This window comes from Styela clava, chromosome 7 (assembly GCF_964204865.1).
Source record: "Styela clava chromosome 7, kaStyClav1.hap1.2, whole genome shotgun sequence".
Taxonomy (NCBI): Eukaryota; Metazoa; Chordata; class Ascidiacea; order Stolidobranchia; family Styelidae; genus Styela; species Styela clava.
This window is the reverse complement of record NC_135256.1, coordinates 23,693,579-23,708,107: the sequence shown is the minus strand read 5'-3', so window position 1 is coordinate 23,708,107 and position 14,529 is coordinate 23,693,579. Positions and strand designations below refer to the sequence as shown.

The 14,529-nt window shown below is 34.6% G+C and overlaps 3 protein-coding genes and 1 long non-coding RNA gene across 6 annotated transcripts in view; 1 reads left to right on the top strand and 3 right to left on the bottom strand.

The window, feature by feature from the left end:
* Window positions 1–1,746, bottom strand: part of LOC120328989 (uncharacterized) — a 38,533-nt gene extending 36,787 nt beyond the window's left edge. The window contains exons 1-2 of the mRNA XM_039395587.2: window positions 1,605–1,746; window positions 1,310–1,380 (exon numbers count right to left, since the gene is read on the bottom strand). Of these exons, the coding sequence (XP_039251521.2) occupies window positions 1,310–1,380; window positions 1,605–1,695 (162 nt within the window). The 5' untranslated portion in view covers window positions 1,696–1,746. The remainder of the gene's footprint in view (window positions 1–1,309; window positions 1,381–1,604) is intronic.
* A 59-nt stretch (window positions 1,747–1,805) lies between these two features.
* On the bottom strand, window positions 1,806–5,420 carry LOC120328990 (GPALPP motifs-containing protein 1-like). 2 transcript variants are annotated; one of them, XM_039395589.2, is made up of 7 exons: window positions 4,860–5,420; window positions 4,469–4,567; window positions 4,214–4,307; window positions 3,003–3,110; window positions 2,830–2,928; window positions 2,577–2,702; window positions 1,806–2,328 (listed from the first exon to the last, which is right to left on the bottom strand). In XM_039395589.2, exons 1-7 carry the CDS (start codon window positions 5,285–5,287, stop codon window positions 2,227–2,229), a joined length of 1,056 nt encoding a protein of 351 aa, XP_039251523.2. In that variant the 5' UTR covers window positions 5,288–5,420; the 3' UTR covers window positions 1,806–2,226. The 2 variants fall into 2 exon arrangements, with proteins under 2 accessions (XP_039251523.2, XP_039251524.2); XM_039395590.2 differs by having other exon boundaries at window positions 2,830–2,922.
* Window positions 5,340–10,567, bottom strand: LOC120328992 (trafficking protein particle complex subunit 4-like). Its single transcript, XM_039395592.2, has 4 exons — window positions 9,015–10,567; window positions 8,304–8,454; window positions 7,394–7,630; window positions 5,340–6,810 (listed from the first exon to the last, which is right to left on the bottom strand). The coding sequence occupies exons 1-4, from the start codon at window positions 9,110–9,112 to the stop codon at window positions 6,649–6,651; spliced, it is 648 nt and encodes a 215-aa protein (XP_039251526.1). The 5' UTR covers window positions 9,113–10,567; the 3' UTR covers window positions 5,340–6,648.
* A 1,460-nt stretch (window positions 10,568–12,027) lies between these two features.
* On the top strand, window positions 12,028–14,070 carry LOC144425251 (uncharacterized). Of its 2 annotated transcripts, none has more exons than XR_013477403.1 (2): window positions 12,028–12,313; window positions 12,639–14,070. It is a non-coding gene; the product is annotated as an uncharacterized LOC144425251 (long non-coding RNA). The 2 variants fall into 2 exon arrangements; XR_013477404.1 differs by having other exon boundaries at window positions 12,028–12,362.
* The last annotated feature ends 459 nt before the right edge of the window (window positions 14,071–14,529 follow it).

Below are 14,529 nucleotides of genomic sequence, written 5' to 3'. Positions count from 1 at the left end.
TACTCACATTCGATTCGAAATTACTATTAGGATTACTAAAATGATAAAATACTAGTCTAAAATAACATAAACTGCGTGATAAACTGCTAACTATAAATAAATTGGAGTCGTATTTTGGCGATCTTGGGATTTGTTAAACTTGATTTGTTCTTTCGCACTCGAGATTATTTTTAAGCAAGATGTCGCCGTTTGAAAAATCACCAAGGGGTTGGCAAAATACGAACGATAGAAATTTATTTTAGTGCATGCGGCTCTGTCGGTAGTTTCAGAAAGGAAAAATGGTACATCGCGCGCATAATTAAATGACTGTGTTTCAATTTTGCAGTTACTACGATGAATAACCGAAAACCTAACATAACACCAAATTTTATGATTTTCGATGTCTATAACAGCGTTTTTATTCTGACGTGAGTCTGCTGAAACAAAACTTATAGTGTTATCTTCCATTTTAAGTTTTAGTTCTAATATTTTAGAATGCCGCTTTTTAATCAAGAAATTTGAATTGCAGATTTACCTCTTTATTAACTATTATTTTTAGCATTTCGTCGCCGATGATTATAATATGGTAACATGTTTTTCACATTGAACTCATAATTCCCCACGAGAACGAAAAAGCAATTATCGTCGTCATTGTGGAACAATACATGTATATGCCGAAGGAAATTTTTGATTTAGGGAGAATAAACACCGGCGTAAAGATGTTTGAGGTTCAAAAACACGCCATGCTGACGAAAACAATCGGCGATTGTAACAAAATGCAATCGCGCACGTTATTAGCAGCCTTTTAAGTCTTCCAAAAATGTCAAGAGGGGAAAAGATTCGACCCCTAATTTATTAATATGTTTGTCATGTGTCAAATTTATAGCTTTAGTATATTATACAATTTATCTTTGAAATTTAGATTTATTTATGACTTGTATTAACCCTATTAAAAGTGTTTAGTATTTAAATTGAGTAAAGTACGTTTAACTTACTCAGGAATATTAATCAGAAAGTAACAATTTTAACATTTATTTTGGGGCTCCGTGAATAATAGTCAACCTTTTCAAGGGCTCCGCAACGCCAAAAGTTTGAGAACCCCTGTATTACTAGACCAATAAATAATGTAAAGTGAACAACCCATTCATGTCTGTGAAGACTGTGACTGCAGATTAGCGATGAGGTAGAGGAGAGCATGATATAGCCTTCTCTATTCTATTAACTGAATAATCTGTTTATTGAATACCTGCTTTGCTTTGTTAGTAACATACACAATGTTGAAAACTTGGAGAAAACGTTATTATTAATATTTATCATAAACTTCTGGCACCTTCAATTCAATCTCTTTGTTAAACTGGTCATCAATGATTGTTCTGATTTTGTCAACTGCAGCATCACGAGCTGAAATTTAAAATTGATTCTCCTAAACTTGAATGAAATAAGACAACAAAGCATATTTAGGTTTATGAAAATTATTGTAATACGAGACGTTTGCTTGATAAAACAACCATTATTAAAATAATTCCAAGATATCATAAATAACTCGAAATTGTAATAAGTTTGACCTGAACCTATTTGATCTGTCATTAAGCAAAAATTGAATTAGTGACATTATACAGACATACCATTTTCTTGGATAATCCTTGACCTTTCCACTTGTGGGTCATCTTCCGTAGCACTAACTATAAAACCAGTATAGTCGGGATCGACCTCCATTTTTCTCCTCCAGTAATCAACAGTTGTCTTCAGTTACAATAGATCTTGGGCAGGAACAAAGAATACAGAATATCATACCAAATTTAATTACATACTATTTACTTTTAAGATTTATATCTAGAAATAAAGGCAGTGCAAGGTTAGTTGAAATACAAAAGCTACTAGATATGCTGATATTTATCAAGCCCTGGCATCAGATATGACTGTCAAAACACCAGAATAAAAACAATATCAAATAGTCCTGATAATTCATTCCCCTAACATTGATATTCGATACCAGAAACCAACAATCTTTGTAGCATTTCATATTTCCAATATTTTACTTTTTGCTATTCTGAAAATAGTGACGAAAAACATCTATATTTTCACATTGCATATCACATGAACAGACATGATTCAGAATAATGTCAATTGTCAATGCAGCAGTTATCAGCAATACGATCTTGGCATTCTCTTCAGTTCATGCTGAACATCTCATAATTTCCGAAACAATTTTTCAAGCATGGCTATAGATAAGCCACATAAAAAATTTCATAAAAATTTGGAGGTTGTTGATCCAGAAGAAAAACGAGAAGAAAGCCCCTGTGTTTTCTTGATGAATCTCTTCTTAGCAGCTTCATCAAACTTGTTAGTCTAAAAAATGTAGCAAAAATTAACAAATTTTCTACACTTGGTTGCAGCAAGTAAGCAGGTAATTGTAACAAAACCCAGAAAAGGGAAATTCTTTAAGAAGGCATTTTGCAAATTTCATTGCTTTCATTTTATACATATTTGACACAGGTCACGTAATCTTCATATGTACGGCTTTGCTTTGAATAATATGTCATATCATGTCCATTTAAAAATATTCATACAAAGTAGGCTACATTTGAATTTCATACTTGTAAATCGAGCTCTCTATCAAATGGTCTTCGGATATTTGCTTCGCCAGATTCCTGATCTTCTTCTAATTTTCTTTTCCTTGCTTTCTCGTGGATATTCATTAGTGATTCACCTCTTTCAGAACTCTGATTCATAAGAAAAACTTCTTTTAGTGAGTAAGAAAAAATAGACTATGCCAGAAATTTTTCTTTTGATTTTTCAAAGCAACTTAACACTTTGGTGGCTTCATAAATCATTTGTCCAACAACTTACAGTTTTATCAGAAAGTTTCATGGCAATTTCTGCATCACGCTTGGCCGATGCTTCTTGTTTAATCCGTTCCTCATCCGGCACACTGTTAGATGTCTTTCCCTATATTAAACAAAAAGTATTATCCAACAAATCGATTTTCAATTTCAATGAGGCATATTTGAAAAAATACATACTTGAGCTGCCTTCTTTGCTTTGTCTGCAGGAGTCTCTGTCCATACAGAACGATCACCAATTTCATTTTTTTCTTTAGCCCGAAACTTACGAGGACCAGTTCCAAAGCCCTAAACATACAGAAACACATTTAAAAAATCATACCACAGCAGATCAAGTTTAATCGAATCAACTGAATATTACTAATGAATATAAGCAAATTTTTACTTGGTAGATTCAGCCCAGTAAATTCTTGCTTTGACTGGGCAAGTAAATTGAGCTATCGAATTTCAATCAAATCAAAAATATTTTATTTTAAACCATTTTGGGGTTATTTTATATCAGAACAAATAAATAAAATTGGTAGCGATGTTCGCACATAATTCTAGCTCACATCTTCAAAAGTTCGCAACGCGCTGAATAATTTATATTCCCTGAATTTGTCACAGGTCAAGCCCCAATCTGCTGTGCTTTGAGGTGGTAAATTAAATTGTATTCATACATCCACAAGCAAGATAATTTGATTGTGATATCTTTGTTATATCGCATTCATGGCAAACTTGACAGATTAAGATTTAAGACATAAATTATGCATCCAGATAATGGATTTGGTCAATTTCAATATGACTGCAATTTTGCCATTATGGAAAAATATGACTAATCAGAATAATCCCATCTCTTTTATGTACGAGTGCAGCAGATGGTCCAACAGTTCTTATGTTAGATACTGCTTGGCCAGTTTAGTGGTTGAACTAATTCATACTATGCAAAAGTACACTTGACCCCTGTTTTTCATAGTCATGCTAAAAATGCCAGCAAGGCACTATTGTTTTTTTTTTTTTTTCAGTCTACAATACACCGAAATGCTTCAACTGCTGTTCAGTTTTTGTCAAGAGCAAAATTGCATGATTCAGACAATCAATTCTGATTTGGAACTGCTAGATATTCAATTTTGCCAAGCCCGAATGATCATCTTCTACGGCAAGATAATAGGATAATGCAAGTACAAGTGCCGAATAACAGAAAATAGCACAATTTATTTCAGTTTTGTTCTGATTATTACAATAAACATCGTAAGTAACGTGTGCTCAAATATTCATCTCATTATTTGATAGCCAGATATTTCATACTCCATCTAACAATTTTCTTCCATTAAATTCAATGTTCAATCATATTTACATTAGTCGATATTCTTTCTTATCATTCTGGACAATGAATGTCGTCCAAAAATTACCTGTAATAATGGTGGTAACTCAGTCATCCATTCCTCTCTTTCTAATTTCTTTGGTGCTTCTCTTCCTTCCAACTTATCTTTCATTTTCTTAGATCTGTGGTGATTTGCAATTACTAGATAAGCCCTTTGCACAGATCAAGATGTGGACAATATATATCATTTGCAATATTTACTTTCTGTTAATTTATTTCTCGCCTGTGAACATACTGATCCGAGATTAGTGAATGTGTGTTATTAAGATTAAACCAAACAAACCTTTTTTCAAATTGTTCCGCAACAGATAATAAACTGTCTTCGTTTCCAGAAGGTGGTAAGGGACCAATAATAGAATCAGCATCTCCTAGGTAATCAGCACTAGGATAAAAAAAATAGTTATGCATTAGCAATAACAGTAAACCACCCCATAATGAAAGTAACACTGCACTGCCCGATCAGTTCAGTCCAAGCTTATTTCATCATACAAAGTCACTATGTGTGATACAGAGGTTTGTTTGGAACAACAAAAGTGCAATGCACTTTATAAGAATACAATTCTTATAATAGCAATATCAGAATTCAGAACCATACAGTCCGTTATTTATTAAAATTTTCAGTGTCATTTTTTAAAAATGGTTTTTATATATAAAATGGTGATAAAGTACTTTACTTATTTGGATAAGTTGATTGTTGTGGCTCCAAGTTTGATTGTTGAAATCCTGGTGGTAAAGGAGGACCAAATGAATTCTCATCATCATTTCTCACTTCTGGTGTTTGTCTATCTTCCATCCATGGTGGCAAGGCAGGTCCAATATTGCTCACTGTGTCTTCTTTACCATCATTTGACTTTTTTTCTGGCTCATCAGAATTTTTATTTTTCAACCATGGAGGTAGAGCAGGGCCAACTGCAACTGTTTCTTTTTCCTCTTTGCTATGAATTGGGGGCCTTTGTGTTCCAGTGTTCTTTTGCAACCATGGTGGTAAAGCAGGACCAATATTATGAAAAGAACTTTTATCTCTTTCCTCAGTATTACTTTCCTTAGACTCTCTCTTCTGTTGTAAATGTGGTGGAAGAGTTGGACCAATGTTGTTACTCATTCATATGGTTTTAGGTGCCTAATTCCTAAAAGATGGCCCAGAATCTAATTTACTAAAATATAAAATAACATTATTGCACACAAGGTGAGCCAAAATAATAACAAAACAAATTTATTCATCAATGCGGATGGGATCGAATTCCTGGACTCGAAAGAAGTGAATATAACCAAATTTTCGACGTGGTTGTGGCCTGAGTGAAAACAGTCAGTTCCAAAATATTTATAAATAATAAGATATATTAGATCATAGTGGCATAACATTTCAACTATAATTAGCCTAAATTAAAACATATAGATTCGTAATGTAAATCCGATTGAACCAAAAATAATCCAATCCAATAATCCAAATACTTTCCAGACATTTTCAAAAATATACAGTCAACAAAGAATGATTCCCTCATGAATAAATGATCAATCATTCATGAATTACATAAAAGTTTCTCAGTTGTTTCGTTTTAAAAACTATAATTACTCGAAAGCCAACACCCAGTTTTGCAAATAGATTATCTCATTATGATAGAGTAATGACAGTTGAGAATTTGGCGCTCCCGTAGTATGTGCAACAAGATGGCGGACACCTGAACATAGTCTATGTAGGATAGGGTTAGGCCATAATTTTATTCCAATTTTCCTCATTTTAATTCTATTACGAGTTCGGGGACTAGCCAAGTGACTCCCGTAGTATTTGTACTTGAAATTATGGCCTAACCCTAACCTGATACACATATTACGTTCCTATGTCCGCCATCTTGTTGCACATACTACGGGAGTACCGAGAATTTTGATAGGCGACTTCTTATTATGGGTACATATACTAACTACATCTACTATGTTCATAGTCAACGATTCAGAGATAACTTCGTTTAATAACTTTTGTTTCAAAGCCTTCAGAGAGGGGCACAAAAATAGGACATTAAAAATATAAATTAAATTAGTTAATCCAGATGAGAATATTTTCAATGAACTTTTGTGGGTAGCATGATTATGTTCCTCAGCCTTTTTATACATTTTTATTTATGTAATTCTTCTTCATGAGTTTCTCATGAACATCTTGTCTTCTCGTTGGAGAAAATGTCAAAATGGGAATAGAACTGTGACATCAAGGTCGTTGAGAATATGATCCCAATGTCAAATGCCAGAAGAGCACAGAGTTAATACTCTCAATTCCGAATAATAGTATCCACATTTGAACAATACAAGTACCAAACTTTTCCAGAGAAAATAACATCATTTATGGCTGCGATTAAATAATTCTAGGAAGATTGGAAATGTTCATGTCCTTCTGATTCCAACTTTCATCATGCTGTTTCTCAGATATCTTGGATCTATGGTTTGAATCAATGGTGTGATATTCTGACATGATCAATAGGCAGAGCCAGTTTTCTGTGTTTTTTCCACAGTTGCTTTAACATGATTATCAAATTGTTCTGCTCTTATCGGCATTTCTAATGAATAAAACGGATTTTTCAAGGCATAGTCTGAATAGACATGATATAACTTGTTCAATAACGTATCCACGCCAACCTGAAATACAAAATTGAATATATGTTAATACAGTGACAGTATAAGGATACAAATTATAAATGATGATTGCATTTTATAATGATTATTTGTGGGTATGATTGGATTGTGGTAATGATTGTGTAAGTATGTGGCATTTATACAAAAGAAATAACTTGTCGTTTGGTGGATGTATGTTAGTGGGATGTTGGACATACTGGTCGATTGGAAAGTGTATTACATGGCAAACTGGTATAGATTCCCAATTACGTAGTTGGCAACAAACATCGAGCATAATTGTATCACAGAAACAGCGTGTAGGAGCATGATCTACTAGGATACCAGTGTTAGGCAAATACAGTGAGAATATATTTAATACAAAGTCCAAACTTTGGAAAGCTACAACCGAGCTGAATGTATTTTCCTCAAGTACAACATAGAAAATATGCATCAGCCTGGTCTGAACCAGCATGCAAACATATACAATACGTTATTGAATTCATGACAAGATATATACATAACTTTCCCCCAATTCTACTCTGATAAATAAAGGTTCTGGTAGTATAGTAAGTTGTTGGATGGTATAGAAACGAACTAAAGTACCTACTTGCTTATTATCAGAAATGACAACAAACTTTACTCCTGTGAGTGTTTGTTTGCAGTGCAATGTAAACACATCAGTTTCAAGTTTTTCAATTCCCGAACTTCCACTCTTTGGAGAAAGTTGAACGCTGATGGCATATAATGAGTGAAACATGCTCGCTAGCATTATCTTCTGATTTGAAGAAAGTTTTGGTCTACCAAACTTGATGCTGAGCGGATAATTTTCTTTCTTACTAATTGTCTGAATATTAATTATAGAAACATTATTTTAACAAGAAAAATCTTGATTCGAGAGTTACCTTGATATAAATTACAGGAAGTTATGATAGGTTGAAGACTGGTTGAAGCAGTGAATTTTGCTCTGATATTGATGTATAAATAACTACCGTACATATGATAAGGTGTTCACAACACGACGTAAGTACTTCTAGCTGGCGTGCGCGTGGCACGACCGTTTTTGCATATGTTATTCCTAGCCACGACCTGGCCACGTCATTTCAAAATTATGTCACCACAACATCACAGTAATGTAATAATGACCCCAAACTATACTAACTGTCATCCAACACATACAGACGATCACCCGAAATAGAGCAAGCTATTTCTCTCATTTTCTCGCCGCAACGATCCCGATATGAGAGAGATTGCTGGCATAAGTGAGTTCGTTATCGATGGCAAAGATGCCATTTTGGGCGATCGTTGCTATACTTTGGCAAGCTCTTTGTCGTGACTGTGAGGTCGTAGTGACGTAATCTTTGGATGACGGAGCCATTGTGGGGGTTAGGAATAACATACTCAAAAATGGTTGTGCCACGCCAAATAGAAGAACTTACAGCGTTTAGTGAACATGCACCGTAAAATGAGAGAAAAGTATGAGAAAAGACTCATAAATATGGAATAGTATAGAACTGTACCTCCATAACGGGGATGCCATCTACTTTCCCACTTTGGACAGGTTTGCCATTGATTGATAATATGATGTGACCCACTCTTATTCCATCTCTTTGTCCAAATATGACAGTGATTCCTTCAGATTGCTCTTCCAACTTCAACTCGAGCGGGAATCTAGTAAGTAAATATGTAAGCTTATTTTGATTTTCTGTTACAACAAAACAAAGAAACAATACAGGGCAAATCAAATAAACATACGGAACATTGGGAAAATTGAAATATTCTAAAAAGATCTAAGACGTGCTGATACATGTGACCACTCTCACCCTAAACAGCAAACAACACACTCAAGTAAATTCATAAAAATACATGAAAGATAATTCGGGTGTGTGAATACTTGGGTGCGGAGTTAAACAATTTGAATGACATGAGTTATAGATTATTGCAAAAACTTGGAAGCTATAGTTTAACATTTCAGAAGCAGCATTTGTCGGTGAGACATAGGAATGCATACAAAACATTTTTAAGAAAGAAACTACTTTGGTTTAGAAACGGTTTGTCTGAATTCGGTACAAATTAATGAAGCATTGCTTATGCAGCAGAACCATAAAAGTAACCACAGTTTGACAGGTCACCAACTGTTGCTGGTTTTGCCATTTCCAAACAGCCTATATTACATAGTAATTTACTTAAAGAGGTGAACAGGTATAATTGTATAATAATGTTTCACAAACCCAAAAGTCTTTTCCATTTCGATGACTGGCTTGTGATGATCATACTGGAATATTAGTCCTCCTGCTTTATTAATAACAAATACACTATATATCGTCATTGCAGCAATTTCAGAATTCAGGCAAGGCAGTGTACTAATAAAGAAATAAATAAATTTAGCATATTACTGTAATATAATAACAAACTAGAGTGCATCCATCCATGTCAGACTTCACCGCTCTTCGCAACAAAACAAATGATAGGGTAAGTATAATTCTCTAATTCCTAGGATAGAATTTACATATTTATCCCAGGGGAGAGGAAAGCCGATAAGACGACTTAATCATATGGCGAACCACGGCCTCTCGTCCGGTTACCATTCCATGTCGGGTATGTGATAAGTTAGTTATTTGTTTTCAGGAAGCATGGACTTGATGGTGGAGGAAGCTGTAACCGACCAACGGTTACGTGAACCCCCCTACGGCAGCAAGGAGTCCAGCAATCCTCTCGCACGTAACTATCCCCGCATGGGATTCGAACCTACATGAATCAGACTATTGCTCCTATGAGTATTCTGATATTAGATGAAAACACAACTATATACCGGTAGTCTATATGTGTGAATAGTTGAGTTTTCATTTAATATCAGAATATTCAAGTAGAATTTCTAGTAATACCATTCTGCCATTTGCAGTATCTAGATAAATACAGAAATACCAATAGTCACTGAGTCATGGGACATTTGCAAAGTATATTATAAATATATTACACTATAGAACAGAACGAAAGTTAGGAGCAATAGTGATATGCATGTAGAACCTACGAACCCACGCAGGCAGGGTAACCAGAGATGCCATAGCGAGCGTATTCTTAACGCTATAATGCTTAGCAGTTTAGCACGATACGCCACACTGCCGAGCTAGATTTTGAATAAACTGAGGCCATTTACTGCAATAAATAAAGTATTGGTTTTTATCATTACATGGATCTGGTGGGATTTTTGGGTCTAGCGAAGTTTATGCCAATGTGATGTGAAATGAACGCCATACCAGCATGCGGTGCGGGTACCTGCTCTGTAACTGCTCAAATAACTGAATAACACCAAACATGGTGGTGATGTCAATTTTCAGATTTTGGTGTCAAAATAATGTCTGTTTGACAAATCACAGAATCAGCAAACTGGCAAATGTCTGGATGGAATGTCAGCTGAATGGAATGTACGCCGTTAACTTCGTTAGACCCGGATTTACCAGTCAGTATATCTGGGAGAGGTGTTTTCATTGACCAATGTTACCGTACTGTGGTTCTGGAAGCCTGTTTGTTTGTATTTTTTTAACGTCACGGATCATAAATTATTGTAATGGGGTACAATATCCACCTAAACCTATCAAAACGGACCTAAAACTATCTCAAGAACTTTTTTTTTTTGCCAAAGTCAAATCCATTGCCAAAATCCGATTTATAAAAATGATAGTTTTGGTTTAACCCAATATATATTTCAATATTATTGCATGAGGCCCAAATTTTATTTTTGTAATGTAATTTATGTGATTTCATACAATGAATAAGTATACAATGAAAAGATAAGACAAATATTAAATAATTCAGACCAGATACATTTAGTCTACCATATGTCAGTACTGCAGTATGTCCCTGAAGTACAGAAGTATGTCCATTTGTGAATGAAGTTGAGACATACCGTAATTTTCCCATTATCATCAGTTATAATATATAATATAAATAATCAATTTATCCATCATTAGCATTTTTTTAAAAACAAATTTTTTGAAGAATCAGATAAATAATCAGAAAAACACCTAGCATGCAATTAGGTGATTTCTACATTTTCCATCTAGATAGGCTATGTAATTTTCTTAGAAAAAAGTAGACATTTTACACAAATTAGTAAATACGGTAATCTGTTACAATGAAATCTGTTACATAATGTCATGAGATTGCCAGTGGTTGCAGAGTATCGATCTTATTGACTGTATTGGAAAGTTGATATTCAGATACCGGTATTATAGCATGATGGATTTATTTAAAACCTCATCAACGTGTTGATCTTGCATAATATCATTTCTGCATCCACTGTCCATCAAACCCATGCACCCCAATACCTTACATTTGAAAACTGCTCTCAAATTGCATTGCATCCCATAATACTGTAATACCGGTACAATACAATTTTATTTTAATCTTTCGTCTACAACTTGACAACACGGAACACAAAATAAAAACACAGACAAGGGCGACGAAAAGATCGGGAAAATGATCAAAACCTCGAGAAAGGTCCATAGCGAACGCTGCAAGCGTTTGTGCCCATTTACCCAACATAGATTTATTTTCCATTCCAAGAACATTTGATAGCCTGCCCTACATAGAAACTTTTTTAGTAAAATCAAAGAGGGTAAGTAAAAATACCACTTGAGCACCACCTAGCGGGTGCAAAATCAACACATTTCATTTCTTCTCGTGTCGAATTGACTACGTATCAAAAAACTCTCTTTTGTTCCCAGCTTTCCACCTAGATTTTCCGATAGTTTTTGACACGTACATATAGGCCGCGAGCCTAGGCCATTTATCTTTCAGTTTCGTAGCGCACATAAGGTAACTACCAGAAAATGATTTTAAAATGTTCCTTAGAAATTTAGTAACAAATATTGCCTTGTTCCCACTTGCAAAAGTTGCACGTTTCACAGAAAATACACTTTTACTACAATAAATATGTGTTACCATCTGTCCTACTTTCTCTGCTTTTTCGGTATCATGGGCCAATGAACGCAGACACCTGCATGACGTAACAATCGAATTAGTCAGCTGTAGGTGAATCCCCAGTGGTCGGATGAATATCAGATGTACTACTACTGCTTGCTTTTCCGTTGTAGCCTTTCCATAGTTTTTTTTTCAGTTATTATTAGTTCAGTTATTCTAAGGAGGTGTTGAAAAGTATAAGTAAGATATTAAACACTTGTATATTCTTACCATTAATAGCAATTTTAGTTGAGCACTAGCTCATAAGACGTTGTTGAATAGGTACGGTGCGGTAATTCCAAGGAAGGCTAGACCTAGAATAATATGTCACAAACAACGATATTTTCTGGCTTGCATGAAATGTTTATGATTAATTTAATGACTCTTCTTGACTATTCAGCAGACTTATACTACTATATAGGCCACAGCATATTTGGAAATAGAAATTAATGGCTGTTTCTGTAATGCACGGTTGTGTGAAAGAGAAGAAAATAATCAATTTTACTAATGTCAGTTGGTCTAAATCTAAATTCATAGAGTCGACAAGAACCAGGGAAGCAATGATACGGTAAGTTATGCCGGAGTGGAAAGAAAGTAGCATTGGAAACGATTGAGAGGTGAGAAATCGAGTTGTAGACAGACAGTTGATGTTTTAAAATATAGTCTAGGCCTATAGTCCATACTCATACTGTCATAGGGCATTTCAGTCTGTGATATATCAAAATTTAGTGTAGATATAGTCTAGTAATGGTATGCAAACACTGCTGGACTGTAGTACATACGCTCATTGAGTACATCAGATAAAATGCATTATGTATTCAAGGTATTAGTTAGTATTTAGTGGTATTTTTACACTCATGCTGTTCCAAATATGATTTTCTTCCTCATTTTAGATACTGTACTACAAAAGAAGACGGCAATGTTCCACCAATCCGACCTAATGCCGGCTCTAATCCATGCTGCTATAGAATAAATTAAACAAGAAGTCTTGAAGCGTAAAGGTATATGAGAATCATAATAGTTGCAAACAGCTTAGATGGGCTATTCATATTGAAATACTTTAGCACTTTTCTGCAATTGGAACTGCCCATCAAACTCATGTTGGAGACTTCATTGTGGTTTTCATTTCATATTTTCTCAACTATGAAGATCTTTTGAGGTTAACGAGGCATTAATAAATAAAGCTGAGGAATTTGTTTGTTCACTGTATGAAGAGGATATGAAGAATGTAAATGATACCAAGGCACGTCTATTTAACACTGGCAAACATAGGGATTATATCCAACAATGATTCACTGAAGAAGCATGTGGCCCTCAAATCAGTTCTTGAGTTGGCAAACGCAAGTGTAAAAAAAATAGTCAAAATAATTTATGCAAGTGTGCCAAAATCAACTTAAATTGCACAGATTTTTGTATTGACCGCAAAAATCACAGTACACTTATAGAGGAAAAGTCGATTTTCAAGATAGTGGATTTCGAAAACAATTCAGAAGAAAGTGAATTAGATATTGCAGTTGATTTTTAATAAGTATCATTTATTTGTTTTTTTTTCAAACATTTGTTAGTGTCGTAGTCCTGTTCCTAGAAATAATATTGCCTTTGTTCAAATACATACCCACATAAACTAAAAAAAGACTACTTGTAATATTTCTGTTCACTATGTTATGTACATATTATACAATTTTCTTGACTTTTCTGGTAAATTTCCAAGTGAGAAATAACTGATTTATTTGTGTTTTCGTGCTCACTATGTTATTTGTGACTTCATTGCTTAAAAATAAATCCGTTTGATAGCTTCTATAAAATGGATGTAGCTTTTTATGCTCTTCTTGTTGTAAACTGCTTGTGGTTATTACATAAAATTTATTCGCTAATGTGAATCAGCGTTGTTGGTGTCGCTGCTTTCGAGGTCACTCGCCACTCCTGTCACACAATTAAAGTATTTTTTGTTGTTGGTTACACGTATGCCATATTTTTCATAATCTACCTAATAAATTATGATTGACTGAGGAAGTCCGATTTTGGTCAGGCAAAACATTACAGGAATACATTTGTGTTAGTGTGCTGTAGGGCTCTCGAATTGCATAGTTCTTATGTATGTGTTGTGAACTTATGGTTATTGAATTTCCGGGAACCTCTTATATTCAATTTCGCATCAGGATTGTGGAACAAGCTGTAATGCGTTCAGTATGTTCATTTTCACACTAAACTGAAGAATTTATTCAGTTACCAGATGTGCGCTACGAAACTCATTTTCTGGGCGTTTTCAAGGCTTCGTCTCACGGCCCATATCCGTTGTAAGGATCTACAAGTGTTTAATAACTTACTTATACATTTTTCAACAACGTCTTAGCATAACTTAACTAATAATAACTAAACAGGGCTGTGGAAAGGCTGCCCAACTCAACGCAAGGTCGAGCAGTAATAACTAATATTCATCCGCTCGCTAACAGCTGATTCGATTCAATTGTTACGTCATGCAGAATTCATTGCCGAAAATGTAGAGAATATAGGACAGATCGTAGCACAGATTTCTTGTAGTAAAAGCGTCTTTTCCGTAAAACGTGCAACTTTTGGAAGTGGGAACAAGGCAATATTTGTTATTACATTTTTTAGGAACATTTTAAAATCATTTTCAGGTAGTTACCTGATGTGCGCTACGAAACTCACTTTCTATGCGTTTTTCATGGCCTCGGCTCGCGGCCTATTATGTTTTTGACATGTTTTGCGTATAGAAAAACAGAGGAAAAGATTTAACTTTTTAAGTTTAATGCTTTTATTGTG

Bases quoted from the DNA above. Each gene is read 5' to 3' on its own strand.
- LOC120328990 (XM_039395589.2), bottom strand. From the start codon at position 5,287: ATGAGTAACAACATTGGTCCAACTCTTCCACCACATTTACAACAGAAG. The intron at 3,111-4,213 runs GTAATTTTTGGA...CTGTATGTTTAG, and splicing joins AGTTACCACCATTATTACAG to GGCTTTGGAACTGGTCCTCG. The intron at 2,929-3,002 runs GTATGTATTTTT...TGTTTAATATAG, and splicing joins AAGCAAAGAAGGCAGCTCAA to GGAAAGACATCTAACAGTGT.
- LOC120328992 (XM_039395592.2), bottom strand. From the start codon at position 9,112: ATGACGATATATAGTGTATTTGTTATTAATAAAGCAGGAGGACTAATA. The intron at 8,455-9,014 runs GTTTGTGAAACA...TTTACTTACTAG, and splicing joins GAAATGGAAAAGACTTTTGG to ATTCCCGCTCGAGTTGAAGT. The intron at 6,811-7,393 runs GTAGGTACTTTA...TTTGTATTTCAG, and splicing joins TCATTTCTGATAATAAGCAA to GTTGGCGTGGATACGTTATT.